Raw genomic sequence first — 16,004 nt, 5'->3', positions numbered from 1 at the left:
CATATATATTACATTAAATTCGTTATTTAGTAAATACATACAAAAATTGAAAATTGTCTTCATTTATTTCAACATATATAATAGATCTTCAAAATCTTAAGACAGGTTTACAATATAAAAACACATAAAGCTGAAAGGTATAAGATACATTCCATAGGAAGTAATACATTTTATAACATACATTATGACTATAGAATATTATCGCAGTCAACAATATACACGAAGTATTTTTGTTAATTTGTACATTACAAGAAACTTTTCGAATTCGAATTTATTTTCCTTTTCTGTGTTCCAATCTTGGTCTTCCTTTCTTAGTTGTTGGTTTATCTTTTCCTTTATTTAATAATGGGTGAGTTTCTGAAAAATAATAATAAATTACGTAAACCTGTTATCAATTAAATTATCATGCATGAAAGGTCTTACCATCTACTGGTGCACCTTGTAAGTGAATATCATGAGAACGATGTTTTTTCATAGGTGGCTCGTGCAATGTCGTTTGAGTATCTTCTGAATCTTCTACATCTGGTGATATTGGTAAAAACTGCAACGAACCAATATCTTCCATCTCTTCGTCAGAACTACAAAAAGCAGCCACTCTATCTATAGATGCAACATCTACTTCTATCTCCTCATCTTGAGCCTCTTCGCCTTGCACCACAGATTTATCTTCATCACTCAAATCAAATTCACTTTCTCTTTCTTCATATTCAACATTTTCATCTAGTTCTTTAAAATCTGGGGCAAATGCAGACCAATTTTCAACTTGATTTTGTGCCCAAATAGAAACAACACCAGATGATATGGAAGCAATAATTGGTCTCACTGGATGCCACTGCATTATTAAAAATTTTTAGAACATTATAATTTTGTGAACGTTCAGATTAGAAGTTAGATTTATAATACTGATGTACTAGAGATTTATAATACTTACAACAACATCAAGTAATAATTCTCCTTTAGTTCCATGTAAAATTTTTACTAAATTTCCAATACTTTTTTCCCATACATATAAAGCATGTTGTCTTGCAGATCCAGCACAAACATATTCCCCATCTCCAGAAAAACAACACTTCTTCCACATAGTTTTGTTTACAAGATCTTGCAATTTTTGTATTGGTTCTGGTTCACCATCTTTTCCACAAGCTAGTACTTCAGTACTATCATATACACGAATTACTCTATCTGATGTATTTACCAAGAAACAAGAACCACGTCTAGCAAATTCAATGCTCTTTACAGCTGTATTACTAGCTGTGCCTTGTGATATTTTATAAGAAGCTTTCACAGTCAAGGATTCCACATCAAGAACTAGAATTCTACCACGAGCATTTCCAGTGTACACATAATCTCCTCGCCGATCAAAAGACGCTACTATGTTCAAATCACTCTAAAATAAATGAATATTAAAAATCAATATTAAAAATACTGATTAGTAGTAGTATTAATCTTATTGCGTACATCATCATCAAGAGGAATAACTCTATGTGTACCCTCAACATCAACCATTACTGCTGCATGTCTCATTGGACATACTAAAAATTTATTAAGATTTCTTGGATGAAATTGAACTTTCAATATTGGAGAAGGAAATCTATATTTTTGATCACATTCTCCAGATAAAACATCCCATATACAAACATTATTATCTGTAGATGCACTTAATAATTTATGACCATTCCTAGACCAGCTAATTAACAAAGACAGTGTTATAAAATAATTAAAATAATTCATAATAAATTATTTCAGGTCACTCACCTCAATGAACATACAGGATGCACATGTGCACTAATGATTTTAGCAACACCACGTGTTAAAAAATCCCAAATAACAATTCTACCATCATTACACCCAACAGCGAGAAGAGTTCCTCTTTTATTAAATGTACAAGTGACTGCTAATGATATGCAATCTAATGTGCCATCAAACTCCTAATGATTATAAACATTATATCTGTAAGGTTTAGAATTAAAAAATGTATATTATTTTTATAAAAATACTTTACCTCTGGATAATTCTGACCAAAAGATTCTGTAAAAAAGAAATTATATATATTAAGAAAGATATATTATTAAATTTGAAAATAGATTTTGCTAAATATTTACCTAATAATTCTAAATTCATTTTTACTTTATCATGTATATATCTACTTTATAGAAATTATTAGAGTTATTGCTATACAACAGCTTGTAGCATAATTTAATAATTTCAGTAAGTTTTACATGTCCCTAGAATTAACTATTTAGAAATGGTATTATATACAAAAAATATTATTAATTGTTTCTTCATAAATAATACTTTAATTTAATAAAAAATAAGCTTTATATAAAAATAATTATGTAATATATAAAATTATTATATGTAACTCCATACAACTAATTTTCATAGGAATATTTTGAACAATCTATTGAATCCAGTATCAGCAGATTTTCGAACACTGCAATAATAAATATAGCTACTTGTGTTTGTACTATTTTGCAGTGAATACATGTTAAAATACTGTAAATAACATGTTGTCCCGTACTTGTACGTTTATCTATTTGTAAATTATAATTTAATTTATATAGAAAGAAATTATATATATATATGCTTTTTCTACATATTTACTGTAAGCATTCATATCACTTAATGTAATTCTTAATAATTGTTTTTTTTTATATCGTTAGATTCCTTATTTAGTGGAATGTGCATTAGAAGTAGTCGACGAACAATAATATCAGCTGCCACAAAAGATGTAGGGGATCAGACAAATTTTCCATTGTTTCGTACTCCGGAATCTAACCCTGCAGAACACGATGAAAATTGTTTAAATCATATTTATACGGTTCCTTCAGATATTACAGCATTATTAATGGCAAACACGACAATTGAATTAAGAAAGCAAGTACAAATTTTCAGAGAACTTGGCATTTTAGTTAGGCAACCTGCAATTGAAATGATATCATACTTGGAACAAACTGATTATACAAAGCCTATAAATAAATATGTTCTTTGTATCCTTTTGAATTCAACAATTATGTATGGTTTATAATATTTATTCAGTTAACTGTAACTTAACAGTAACTAAAATGAATTTATGATGTAACTATATGCAACTGTATTTTCACTACCTATTAGATGGTAAATTTGGAGCAGGAAAAACAACAATATTACTACATTTGATTCATTATGGTCTTACAAAATGCTTTTTTGTACTTCACTTACCATGGGGTATGATATGAATTATATTGAATAGTACATTATTTTCAGAATATACTCATAAATTTACTTCCATATTTTTAGTTCAAAATTGGTTTCGATATGCTAGGGACACTATTGCATCTCCTCTGGAACCAGATAAACTAGACTTACCTGAATCAGCAGTAAAATGGTTAAAGTATATAAAACATTTAAACAATGTGTCATTATCACAGCTTGATGTAAGTAATAAGTGAGACTTATTTTTATTATATAGAATTCAAGTAATTAATTTATAGTTGAAGACCACTAAGGAATATACATGGTCCCAAAGAGAAGTTACAAAAGTTGGAGATTCACTTTCTAATCTTATTGAATTTGGGATACAGAGAACTAAATTTGCTTGTGGTGTTATTAATGCTTTGGTGGATGAGCTCAAAATAGCCAGTACAGCAGGAAAATGTAGAACATTAGTTGTTATAGATGGTTTTAATGCTCTTACATCTGACATTACACATGTACGTGATGAAAACCGTGTATATGTACCACCTGATAAGATATCGATAACATCTGCATTTTTAAGTATCGTAGACTACAATTGGTGTAATGGTGCTGCAGTATTAACAGTAGATAAAAGAGCAAACAGAGTATGCAACAATTGCTGTAATATGGTTTAAAACAAAACTACTATTATCAAAAACTATAATGGATATTTTATATTTTTTATTTACAGGATAAAAGAGATTCTGATTATCCAACATATTTACTTGGTAAGAAAGGGTTTGAACATTTAGATCCCTTTCTTCCCATTTGCGTCGACGACTATTCAGTAGAAGAATTAGGAACTATCCTAAAATACTATAAAGATCGAAATTGGATCAGAAACGTTAGTCCTCAAGGACAAAAAGAATTGGAATTACTATCCAATAAAAATCCATTCACGCTTTGGACACTTTGTAAACCATTATATTAAAATCACGTTATATACAAATAAATATTGTTATTGAGAAATTAATTCGTATTGCTTTTTTCTTTGTACATATATATACACACACATACATATGTGTTATGTATGTGTTTATACATATATGTTTATGCTTTTTATTTAATTAATAACATTTTAGTCTAATATTTTTGATTACAATAAAAAGTCACGTTTGATTATCTTCACATGCTACTTTATTAACAGGAATACATTAAGTGAGGAGGAATGTAATATCTGTAACAATAGTATACATTACATAATGCTACATTCTATTTTTATCTTACAACCGAAAAAATATATACCATATTTTTTGTGTATATATTTATTAATATATATATATATATATATATATATTAATATATATAATAATGTATATATATATATATATTAATGTATATATATATTAAGTGTATATATTTTCCGGTATTATATTTTTATATATATTTTAAATATGATATATATATATATATATATATATATATATATATATATATATATATATATGTATATACATATTTATATATATATATGAACTATGTCATAAGCTATAGTGATATAATGATAAATTTCATTAAATATCAAACTTTATATTCATTTATGTGTAGGTTCCAATATCTCCAAGACATTATCAATATTACCATCTTCAACACCCAACAAATAAGTCAATAATCCACTTTGATTTGAGAATCCCATCTTTATCATAGTTTTAACAGCTTCATTAACTGTTGGATTTTCATGATATATTTCTTGGTAATTCGTTTCTCTTGGTAATTCAGGGTAAAGTGTTTGAGCTGAAGATCCCTGTGATGTTAATGGTGGTGCCGTTGAAGAGGAACAAGCCTTATAGCAATAATATAAATATAATTTTTAAAAATGAAAATAAAATTCTCTCTCTTACAAATTTTGCATTGTACACCTTACATTAGTTCGAATTGTTTATAATATTTTACCTGTTTCCTAATAGTCTCATTCGTATTGGATGAAGCTGAAGATGTTTGATTAACTTCAGTAGTGTCATTTTTATCTATAATAGTCCATTCATCTGCTGGTACCTTTGTAGTAGCACTGTCTTGGCTTGCTGTTGATGCAACATCTGATACTGATTCTTTATCAGCATTTGCATTATCAAGTAACTTCCTTCCTTCTCCAGGAAATTTTTTGGTATTATTTTCATCTATACATGTATCATCCTTAGATTCTTTTCTTTCTTCAGGTTTCTGACTCTGTGAAATATATGAACGATTAGAATCAGAACAAATTTATACTATTTTTGCAAATTTCATCAACTTTGAATATTTTTAGTATAGTATTACCTTACAAGATTTTGGATCAACATTATGTGCTTCTAATAGTGTATCAATAAAACTATTTATATATGGTGTATAAATTTCCAACCAAGGATAAATGTTACAATAATTACTTTGGGATTTATTTTCATCAGAAGTATGTTTTTTATTAAAATACACGCCATTCTTTTTTAGAATTTTTCTTAAATGGTGAAACAAACTTCGAGTATGATGCCATTCTAATGGTTGTGGCATACGGATCATATAATGATGTGAATGTATCTGTGCTGTCTCACATTGTGCACATAAATCATAATCTTCACATTGAATACATTTGTATCTAAATCCAGTTATGTCATTATCACAACCATCACAATATACGCCAAAATGTACCGGTTTTTCTTTCTCAGGACTTGGTTCTTTTTGCTTAGATGGGAAAGGTTTGATATATATTTTCATACGTTGTCCCATTTCTTCCTCAGCAATTTTTAATTCTTCATTAGATGATATTAAGATTTGATCACCATCAGTATCTGTAATATGTACATACATATGATCATTGTTTATGATTTAAATTGCATTATATCTGTTTAGTGAAAGTTTTTAATTAGAATTATTTGAGAATTAAATTTTAAAAAATTAATGATTTTATTATTAAATTTATAAAGAATAAATAAAATGACGTAATTATATTTATATATAATAATTACCTTTCCAAGAAACGGTGAACTGTTTACCAGATAATTCCGGGAATATTGTTCTGATTTTGTGCCAGAAATTATTAAAATCAGTCTGATAATGAAACTTTCGAATTGCTTTGACGGAAGAGTCGTTACTTTGCAAATATGCTTTATACATTATTGGATATTTATCTATATTGTTCAATTTGGAATAAAATGTGAATGTGTATTCGTAAAAATCCACAAAAACTATTTATTTTGCACGATACAAAAGTTTTCTTACCAAGCTTCACTGTCGTACGTATAACGTCCAGATGATTCTATTATGAACTACGACGCTTATATACGTGCGCCTGTTAAACTTCCTGTGCAGAGTTCGATCAATTTCACAAAATGGCGTGTCCGATAACTCAGTAGTTTTTTATTTTACGACTTTATAATTACATTTTAACAATATAATTGAATAACTTTGCCCTTTCGTACTTCGATCATCTATTGTTAAGCACAGGTAATATTGTATTTATAAAACTTTCCAGTACGAATCAATAACGAATTTTTGTTGAAATTTGAACGGCGCCATTTTTGAATGAGAAGTAAGATTTGATAATCACGTGACAGGCGTAGAAACGATGATTCACGACTTTTATGATTCAATTTATATCATTACTTTCCTATTATTGCATCAGATGACTCGGAATACCTAAAAATATTTTAATTTTTTAAAATTTATTTAATATTTAACTAAGTTATAATTGAAATGGCTGATTGACATACATATAGAGCAAGCTCTATGGATACATATTGTGAATAATTATGATAAGAATTATGAAAATATTCTATTATTCAGATAATAAATTGTGATAATAAAAATACTAAATATATTCTAATAATTTATTATTGCGCAATTTTTATGTTAGTTTCTAGCATAGAGTATTTCTAGTTTCTAGTTTCATGGTTTTCCCTAGTGATTTTCTCAATTTTCTAAAAATGTGACAGAAAATAATTCGAAATTTATGCATTAATAACGACTATTATATAAATTACCTACATATGTATACGTTTCGTTTATGAGTAATCGTTTGTGAAAATAGAGATTAATCACTAAAGCTTTCTGTTAAAATGTAATTTGCTAATGGAATGTAGATCGATATATATCATCCACCTAATGTTGTGACACATTGAAATGGACTTTACATATAATAGACAAGCAAGACCTGAATCGTTTAAAGTTGCTTAGTTGACAATTTTTCATTAATTGATTAAGCATTCTGTTCGTTATAAATATTCTCTCAATATTTTAATCGGTCTTTATAATTTTTAATATTAATTAATTAAAGTTTTTAAATGTATCAAGTATGAAAATAATATTATTATCTCCTCTATTGCTTGTTCGCATTCAGCCTATCATGTATCATCATTTACATTGTCGCTATAATAAATTTCAATAATATTGTTACATCCTATTTAATGGATTACTATCGTAGCTAACGTGATCGTATTTTTAAAAACTTGCATTTTTCACGTCAAAAGTTTGCACGGACGTTTCGTAAATATTTAATGTTCATCCTTGAATAAAACTACTTGCATCTACTCACGAGAATTCAGTTATTAACGATTCTCGTAGTCTTTTGAATGTTCTCGACAACCTATTGTCTTTCTGCGTGATATACGCGTGCACTATTCGTGACGTTCTAGAAAGAAAGAAAGAGACAATCAATTTGAACGGAATGAAAATTGTAATGTATTTAAATGTTATTTCTATCTTTTTTCATTTAACGGGAACTGAAATGTACAACAACGAAACGCTGTACATTCCTTTAATAAAATGGATTCGCAGCTACTATTCGGCTTCTGCTGTCTTTTTGTTGCATTCTTCTAACGAGAATAAAAATTTCGATGGTACGATTTTCAAATATTTCCGCATAGAAAATTCATTTACAATATGATAATTAGAAATACAATACATTTGCTCACTTTTACATTGTTGTTTACATTGTTTAGATTTGAAACTAACATATTTATCACACACATGGTCTCGTCTTCTTCATCGTGAACAAATTGCAACTTTAAGTAGCACATTCAAGAACATTCACGCGCTAGATAGAAATAATATCCTCCGACCGTTGGCCATCGTTTTTATATCCGGATCTGACGCAGTTTCTGAATTTTCAAAATACTCGAAGTCCTTTAGAATATCCCATTTTGCATGGTTTGTGATATTCGTGCCTACGGCGATGAACGCGGAAAGCTATTGCTACAATCCGCCGGGAAATCCATTTAATTTGTTATACGACACTGAAATGTTGGTGATGTGTCCCGGTGACCCTGTTCTTCGTGAATGGTATTCCGTGGATGGGAACAACACCGTCATTTCAGATTTAGTCAAGTGGTATCCAAAGAAACAATTGAAGTCTCTAACAGCAGTTGTTGACTTGTTGTCCAACTTGACTCTGCACGAGAGGAGGAATGACTTGAAAGGAAAAGTTTTGCGAGCTGTCACTATCAAGGTAAAGATTCAGGCATTCACGCGTAACCATCCAAGTGGAGTCATCAGAGTTTTAACGCGTACAATTTTCGTTTGTCTGCTGTAGAACTCGATATTCGCGACAAAAGATGACAAGTTCGAAGGATACTTTAGTAGAGCGGTCAACGAGCTTGAAAAATATCTAAATTTCACTCTCGATATCGTGACCGAGGAACTCGAGTTTGGTAGTTTCAATGTGACGACTAAATGCTGGAACGGGGCATTTCGTTTAGTGGCTTCTGGAGAAGTAGATATCGGATTGTCCGATTTTTCGATGACCAATATTAGGCTTGATTACGTCGATTATACGGTTCCTATTATAACTACTAGAGACTGTTTGTATTTTAAGCAACCAGAGATGTCAGCGGTGAAATGGCTTGCTTATTATAAGGTATATATGTATATGTGTATGTTACAGAGCTACACTTATGTAGTTTTGATATTTACGACACGGTTAACACTTATTTTTAGGCATACAGTTTCGCGCTCTGGATATCTGTACTCATGACAATTATAATTGCTCAATTTACTTTGGCTTTTATAAGATCTCGAATAGAATCCACTGATCTAACCGTGGAATTATACCATGAATTTATTCGAATTTGGGGTATATTCTGCCAGCAAGGCATTACAGAAGGTGAATCATTGGATTCCAGAGTTTTACCGCTTCAATGATCTTCTATCTTTTACATGAAAAATCAAGCACCTAATACAATTCCTTTTCTCAGAATTTCCACGGTATACGTCGCTAAAGTTAGCATACTTTACCGTACTTGTTACCGGTATAGTGCTATTCGCCGCTTATTCCGCGTCTATGATATCCTTTGTAACAGCTTACGTTCATAATCTACCCTTCCGCACGATTGAGGAGTTTGTGAATGATGGTACATACGATGTAATCCTCAATAAAGATTCCGCGGATTACGATATTTTTGCCGTAAGTTTGTCCAATAACGAAGAATTTTCATACGATATGCTTTCACTTTTACTCGTACGTTCAGGCGTTACATCACAAACGTTATGTGGCGTAATATGAACGATCGACATAACGCAACGGACGAGAAAAGTATCGTTTCCTGAACGAACTACGAACAAAACGCGAAACATTGTATATAGTATACATAGATGATTTCTAACGACATCACGCTATACAAAAATATAATTTGCTTTTCAGCTATCGAAAGACCCCGTTTCGGTGCACATGATGGCCAAACTAAGGCCGATACATACTCTACCAATCACCATAGAAGATGGATTTCAAAAGGTAAGGTTGCTTTTATGGACACGATTTGATAACACATCGAGTGAAATTTCTGCAACTACCTTATACGTTTTCAGATCTGCGACGATCCTACATTAGTGTACTACAGCGGTTATGGTAAAAAAATGCAGGGAATAGCGAATTTTCATATTCCTTGCGATATCGTCTGCATTGACTCTGGCCGAGTGGATAGTTTGTCCCTGATCCTTCCGAAAAATAGTCAATTCACCTCGATCCTGAATTACTAGTTGGTATCGATAGATACGTTATAAATGTCGACGAGCCGTGAATAAGAGAATTTGATGTATCTTTCTGTTCTGTAACTAAAATATTCATCGTAATGTTTCAGTGTGCAGAAACTTCTGAACACTGGTCTATTGAACCGGTTTAAGAACGAAGTATCCTTCACGAACAAGAACAAATTTCAGCCGGTTGGATTTTATAGCGTGGCATCTGTGTTAATAATCTTCTTCGGTGGTGTTTTACTAGCCCTTGTTATATTAATCGCAGAGATGTATTGCAATAGGTATAAAAATTCTCAATAATTCAATCGCCCAATTAACGAAAGGTAAATTCGTCAATATATGCGTATCAAAGATTCAATGCAGTTTTAACATGTAAGCATTTAGTGTGTTTGGTTCTCTTCAATTTGATTTTCTTCTAACTTGAAATAGTATAAAAGCAGTAGAATAACTATAAACGAACAAAATGTCACATTATAAAAGCTCTACTAAATCACATCTCATGCATATTCCGATAAAAATACGATAAATCCGATAATGCACGTGTATAAATACATGTTCTTATCGACGTTAATCTTTGCAATTTGTACGTAATCTGTTCGATTGCACGGTTGATGCGTACCGTGGGCCATTACGTTCCTAACGAGATACTATCCTCATCCTCAGATCTACAAATTCGATAAATCCCAGTATGACCTGCGATTACGGTTTTTCCACATTTTTAGTTCAGTTAGTTACCATCAGAAGCGGCCGGGAATCGCAAAAAGGAGAAGGATATGATCGAGTTTGTTGTTGTTAAAATTCGCAAACACGTTGATGAGAATAAGAGTAAATATCGATGTTAAAGCAGATTCATTGGATAACATTAACGAAGTGACCGCGTATCTTAACTGTCATTAAAAGGGATTTTATCGCTGACCCGTGGTAATTCAACGGATTAACCAGGTGTTGTTTGTTGCGAGATGACACGAATGACTCGTTACGCGATCATCATACTGCTGCTTCTGTCCGTTTCAGCGTTCTCGGTGGATATAAATGACGCTAACAAATATGTTCTCTTAATTAAGGACGTTCACAATTATTACAAAACATCCTGCATCATAATCGTGTGTTCAAACAGCCATACCAGTAAGTCTTGTTCACTCTTCTCGAAAATCGTATGTGCGAAAGTGGTAGACTTAACTGTTTCACGAATTAATTAGCTTGAAATGCGCAGTCAATATCGAGCCGTTATGTCTCTCGCTCAAAATACTTTCCTCCTCGGTTTGTTAATTCGTAAAAAGATGCGAGCGCGAATAATTATCGTTTCAGACTTCAATCAAACGTCCTTGGCTTATATATGGTTGCGGGCTTTCTCACAGCGAGGCATCTTGACCATGATCCTAAGTTTTTCTCAACTGTCACGCGAGGCTAGAAAATTCCAAGACTATTTGACGCGCCCGTTGTACGTCGTCGCTCTTGCTACGAAGGAGACGATGGATGAATTTTCGACGGCCACCAGACAGATCGATATGTCTTTATCCGTTTGGTTGTTGATGTTTCTACCGTATCGGGAAAATCCCATGCGAGACATTTGTCAAAATCCTGTCGGAAACCCGTTCAATCTGATGTTCAACACGGAGATGCTGGTGCTCTGTTACGATCTGCCGCTCCTAACAGAGTGGTACGCGTTACGCGATAATCAAACAAGAGTCTTCAACTTGGCTACCTGGCAAACTGGGCAAGGTTTGAAGCTCAAGACAACAAGTTCCTTGTATGCGAGGAGAAACAACACGTTTGGGCAAACGATGCGTATATCGATCGTCCAGGTGAATGTTACGACAAACGCGAATGAATATTTATTGTCCCAGAGAATCATTATATTTTGTTTGAAAATTACGATTGATTCGAATTCAAGGAGTCTCCGTTCGTCGAGATAAAGAACGGAATTCTTTCGCACTTCTTCGGCAGATTGATCAGAGAGCTGAGTAAATCGATGAATTTCAAGATCGAAGTGACAAGCTCGATGCTGATATATGGTGATTTGAACAAGGACGATAATACCTGGACAGGGGTGGTAGGCGAAGTAGCGTCGGACAGAGCTGACTTCGGCGTCGCAGAGTTCAGCATGACTAATCATAGGCTGGACGTAGTTGACTTTACCTTGCCGCTAATTTTGTCTCGCAATAGAATATACTTTAAAAAACCTGATGGCACATATATACAATGGTCCGCCTACTTTAAGGTTCACTTTCTTAACGGATATTTTATCCTTTCGCTTCTAGCGCGCGATTACCACACGAGAATCGATGCTAGTTATAGAGTATTATTTCTTTTTTTTTTCTTTTTTTTTTTAATATTTATCTGACACGCATCGATTTTCACGGACCGTCGACATCACGATAATGAATTCCTGTTTTCAGACATTCAAAGCAGACGTCTGGTCGATGATAATATTCGTGATCGTGACCGCTCCAATCTTTTTGACTCTCATGAAGACGAGAGGTCGTATCGTGATGAGAATTCTGGCGGATAATTACATATACGTTTGGGGGATTTATTGTCAGCAAGGATTGTCAGGTAATTGCAACATAGAGATACGAAGTGGAATATTCTCGCACGAAACCTCTCTCTTTCAGAATTTCCAACCAAGTTCTCGATGAGATTGGCTTTCCTATCGATTTTCTTGTCGTCGTTGATCATTCTATCCGCTTACTCCGCCTCGCTGACCAGTTTTTTGACAGTTTCTACGGTTACTTTGCCTTTCTCCACTATGGAAGAGTTCGCTAATTATGGGTCGTACAAATTAATTACATTCAGAAACAGTGCGGATTACGACATGATAATTGTAAGATATGTAGCACACGGTTGTATAAAGAAATAACATCGAACGAATAATACAGCAGATACAATTTCAGGCTGCTAACAGCAGTTTATTCGAGAAGGTGAAGAAATTGATAAAGGACAAGGAAGATTTGCCTTTGACGGCTCACGATGGCTTTCTACAGGTTTGTCTCCAAGTCCAATGCTCTATCTTCGAACACCTGCATTCTCATAAATTTTCGCTTTGAATTTAAAGTAACTATAGTTCAAATTTAGAATTAACTATCATAGGTATGTAACGAAAAAGTGGGATTCTACATAACCGAAGCGATAAAGAACGCCATCAGTATACCGTGTGAAACTTCGTTTATCGATGCGGATAGGGTCGACAGTTTGGCTCTAGTTTTGCAGAAACATGGTCAATATACAGGAGTGGTGAATTATTAGTAAATATATATCTTTATGTTACTTTTATGGTTATTAATTTTACTTGAAGTTATGCCAACGCTTGTCTTAAATATTTGTAGTTTACAACAATTCAAAGATAACGGAGTTCTGGCCAGATTGAAGAATACGTTTCTGGTAATTGGAGATTCTCCCGAGAAAGGGAACGTTACTGTTAATTTGCATGGAATCGCACCTATTTTATCGGTTCTGGCTGGTGGAGCAATTTTCAGTTGTCTGGTATTGCTACTCGAAAAAATATACTATAATGTTTGGCGCAATAATTGCAGAGGAATTTTTCATTGCGTTTTATGGCGGAAATTCTTGAATAGGCAACTGGTTGTAGATTCGGTAGACAAGAAAAAACGAATTGAGAATCTCTCGGAAAATATACTTCAGTCTCAAGAGAATCAACGATCAGATATTTTTCGTAATCAAAGTTCTTTCACGCAGTACAAATAAAATTTACTCTACTGCTATTTAAAAATTTAATCTACCCCGTGGCTATGACGATAATATTCGCGTGGTCGTTGCCTATCGATAGATCTCAGTATAGTTAATTTGTCACGTATTCTCATTCTATGCGTGAAATCACTTTCACTTTATGCCGCAGTCGTATCGCTAGATCGCGAGTAATTAGTTGCAAATTTCCGTGTATCGTCTCTCTCGCGTGTATTTCAACGAGTCTTGATGATCTTGTCGATCATAATCCTTCCTAATTGCGTTAATCGCCACCACTGTAAGCCGACTAATATTAATTTATGTAATAAAAGGTATACAATTTTGTAACGTTTATAGGCGAACTTTATTAGAAATACAGGAAAGTGTGAACTTCACGATCATTTCGCTCTTAAATTGTTGATAACCTCGACTAACAAATGCATCGAGTAACTCGAAGTAATAATCATGAGTTTATTTAGATACCTTGATATCGTTAAGAACTTCGATCCACGATATTACGCAAAAGCAGATGTCATAAGAGCCGTAATTATCTGGTGGTCGCGTTAGCCACTGAAGCGAAGACTCGTAGATTTGTACGAAACGGTTGACCTAAGACCTTTGGAGAAATTCACCCACGTGACTATCTTCCCACGTGAATCGGCCGATATCTATTAGTTGGCGAACACACGAGGCTCCTCTTGCTCTATCCTTTGATCCTGTCAAACAGGGATGTCTATAGATTCTCGTGGAAATCATATGGTATTTAACCGCGAGGAAAATATATATTCTATGAATTTCAGAAGAAATGTAAAATGTTCTGCGATCATAGCTCTCGATCATGTTTCACAACATACACCTGTTATCAGACACTGTAATCAGACGTGTCGTTCAACTTGATCGTACGTGCAACAAGAAAAGTGAAGATAGCGTTAATTTCCAAGAAAAGCTTTGCATACATAAGTAAACAAAGGTAGCAACAACTTTTAGGCACGTACGTAGGTTCGGTGCTACCGAGGTAGCATAGGAGTCAACGCAGTCACCGGATACAGACGAGCACGCGCTGCGTTTCCGCTTTCCATGTGGCCGGAAATGACCTTTGCCTCATTAGAAAAAAGTTACACGCACTCGTTGCGATCCTCTGCTGTCAAATTCAGCTACACATAGCAGGAACTGTTCGAGTCGATAGAATCTCGAATATCAGAGGTTGTACGCTAGCGGGTTAGGTTTCCTATATGTACATCATTTCGAGGATGATGGCGCACTGTTTGCGCTTCGATGAAACCGCAAGATCGGCCGCGGTACGTTGTTTCCGTCGTATCAGAGAAACTGGATCAGCCACGAGACGTTAATTTCGTGCGATCTGTGATCGCATTTTCGATCGAGGTATGCTACTATTTTTTTTTTTTTTTTTATCGTCGACGGAAGAACCGGACAACCTTGGCATCAACGCGCAAAATACGCTCGGACAGGAATCGACCGCCTTCGAGGTGACTAATGCCGGTGATGAGCAACGCATTAATCGAAAGCGATAGCGGGGCAGGAGGTGAATTTTAGACGTTCGGCGTCGCTGCACCGTGCGAGCCTATCCGGATTGCAGACCTGCGCTCACAGACCAGACGACCTCGAATCCAGCGATTTAAATGCGCTGCACCGTGAAACGATCGATCGATCGATCGATCGCAATCGGCGATCAACAGTATCCCATTTTAAAGAGAATCTATTTGCTGTTTAGTCTCGGTGCACGTGGCAGTCATTGTTGGCAGGTTGTGTCATCTCTGGGCTTGTCCAGAATGCCATTATTATCACGTCGCATGCCGTCTAGACTTTAGACTATGCAACTTCTAGCCGACGTTAACAATGATAATAATAGTAATAAAAAAAAAAAAACGATTGCGAACCAGGAAACAATAATGCTCGCCGATAATGACTATTGTCAAAGGGGGAACAATGATGCACGGTGACTGGTATGCTTCGCAGAAAGTTCCGCGGAGAAATGAAGCTGTATACGTATATTGTATACATAGAGCGTTTCGGTGGCGTAAGTATTCGCGCTGTCTATTGTAACTAGAATGAAAGCACGATGCCAACGAAGAAAATGGAATTAAGATTTAGCCTTTCGCAAGTTGACGCGTTAGATGTATCGTTGACGCGGTTATCGTGCAGCC

General features: G+C 33.9%; 5 protein-coding genes across 6 annotated transcripts; 3 read left to right on the top strand and 2 right to left on the bottom strand.

Moving 5' to 3' along the window:
- Nucleotides 1-46: 46 nt before the first annotated feature.
- LOC100647451 (retinoblastoma-binding protein 5 homolog) lies at nt 47-2,225 on the bottom strand. The gene is made up of 7 exons (XM_003393797.4): nt 2,103-2,225; nt 2,003-2,028; nt 1,756-1,928; nt 1,459-1,687; nt 932-1,387; nt 424-832; nt 47-357 (listed from the first exon to the last, which is right to left on the bottom strand). Exons 1-7 carry the CDS (start codon nt 2,119-2,121, stop codon nt 272-274), a joined length of 1,398 nt encoding a protein of 465 aa, XP_003393845.1. The 5' UTR covers nt 2,122-2,225; the 3' UTR covers nt 47-271.
- Nucleotides 2,226-2,385: 160 nt separating this feature from the next.
- On the top strand, nt 2,386-4,189 carry LOC100647568 (28S ribosomal protein S29, mitochondrial). The gene is made up of 6 exons (XM_003393798.3): nt 2,386-2,523; nt 2,664-2,990; nt 3,115-3,207; nt 3,280-3,416; nt 3,474-3,821; nt 3,908-4,189. The coding sequence occupies exons 1-6, from the start codon at nt 2,508-2,510 to the stop codon at nt 4,145-4,147; spliced, it is 1,161 nt and encodes a 386-aa protein (XP_003393846.1). The 5' UTR covers nt 2,386-2,507; the 3' UTR covers nt 4,148-4,189.
- Nucleotides 4,190-4,618: 429 nt separating this feature from the next.
- Nucleotides 4,619-6,705, bottom strand: LOC100647329 (sequestosome-1). Of its 2 annotated transcripts, XM_020868389.2 has the most exons (5): nt 6,409-6,705; nt 6,156-6,317; nt 5,473-5,978; nt 5,110-5,382; nt 4,619-4,999 (listed from the first exon to the last, which is right to left on the bottom strand). In XM_020868389.2, the coding sequence occupies exons 2-5, from the start codon at nt 6,301-6,303 to the stop codon at nt 4,751-4,753; spliced, it is 1,176 nt and encodes a 391-aa protein (XP_020724048.2). In that variant the 5' UTR covers nt 6,304-6,317; nt 6,409-6,705; the 3' UTR covers nt 4,619-4,750. The 2 variants fall into 2 exon arrangements, with proteins under 2 accessions (XP_020724048.2, XP_012175274.2); XM_012319884.3 differs by having other exon boundaries at nt 6,156-6,705.
- A 1,038-nt stretch (nt 6,706-7,743) lies between these two features.
- On the top strand, nt 7,744-10,513 carry LOC100644358 (glutamate receptor 1-like). Its single transcript, XM_012320300.3, has 8 exons — nt 7,744-8,024; nt 8,127-8,632; nt 8,717-9,040; nt 9,121-9,286; nt 9,378-9,586; nt 9,824-9,913; nt 9,988-10,157; nt 10,260-10,513. The coding sequence occupies exons 1-8, from the start codon at nt 7,853-7,855 to the stop codon at nt 10,453-10,455; spliced, it is 1,833 nt and encodes a 610-aa protein (XP_012175690.3). The 5' UTR covers nt 7,744-7,852; the 3' UTR covers nt 10,456-10,513.
- A 601-nt stretch (nt 10,514-11,114) lies between these two features.
- LOC105667102 (glutamate receptor ionotropic, delta-2-like) lies at nt 11,115-14,234 on the top strand. The gene is given in 8 exon segments (XM_048414450.1): nt 11,115-11,280; nt 11,464-11,960; nt 12,050-12,376; nt 12,555-12,726; nt 12,729-12,979; nt 13,050-13,139; nt 13,246-13,400; nt 13,482-14,234. Coding segments are annotated over 8 exon segments (2,037 nt in total). The 3' UTR covers nt 13,861-14,234.
- Nucleotides 14,235-16,004: the final 1,770 nt, after the last annotated feature.

Source organism: Bombus terrestris, chromosome 2 (assembly GCF_910591885.1).
Source record: "Bombus terrestris chromosome 2, iyBomTerr1.2, whole genome shotgun sequence".
Lineage (NCBI taxonomy): Eukaryota > Metazoa > Arthropoda > Insecta > Hymenoptera > Apidae > Bombus > Bombus terrestris.
The sequence above is the reverse complement of the archived record's forward strand: the minus strand, read 5'-3'. Positions and strand labels throughout refer to the sequence as shown.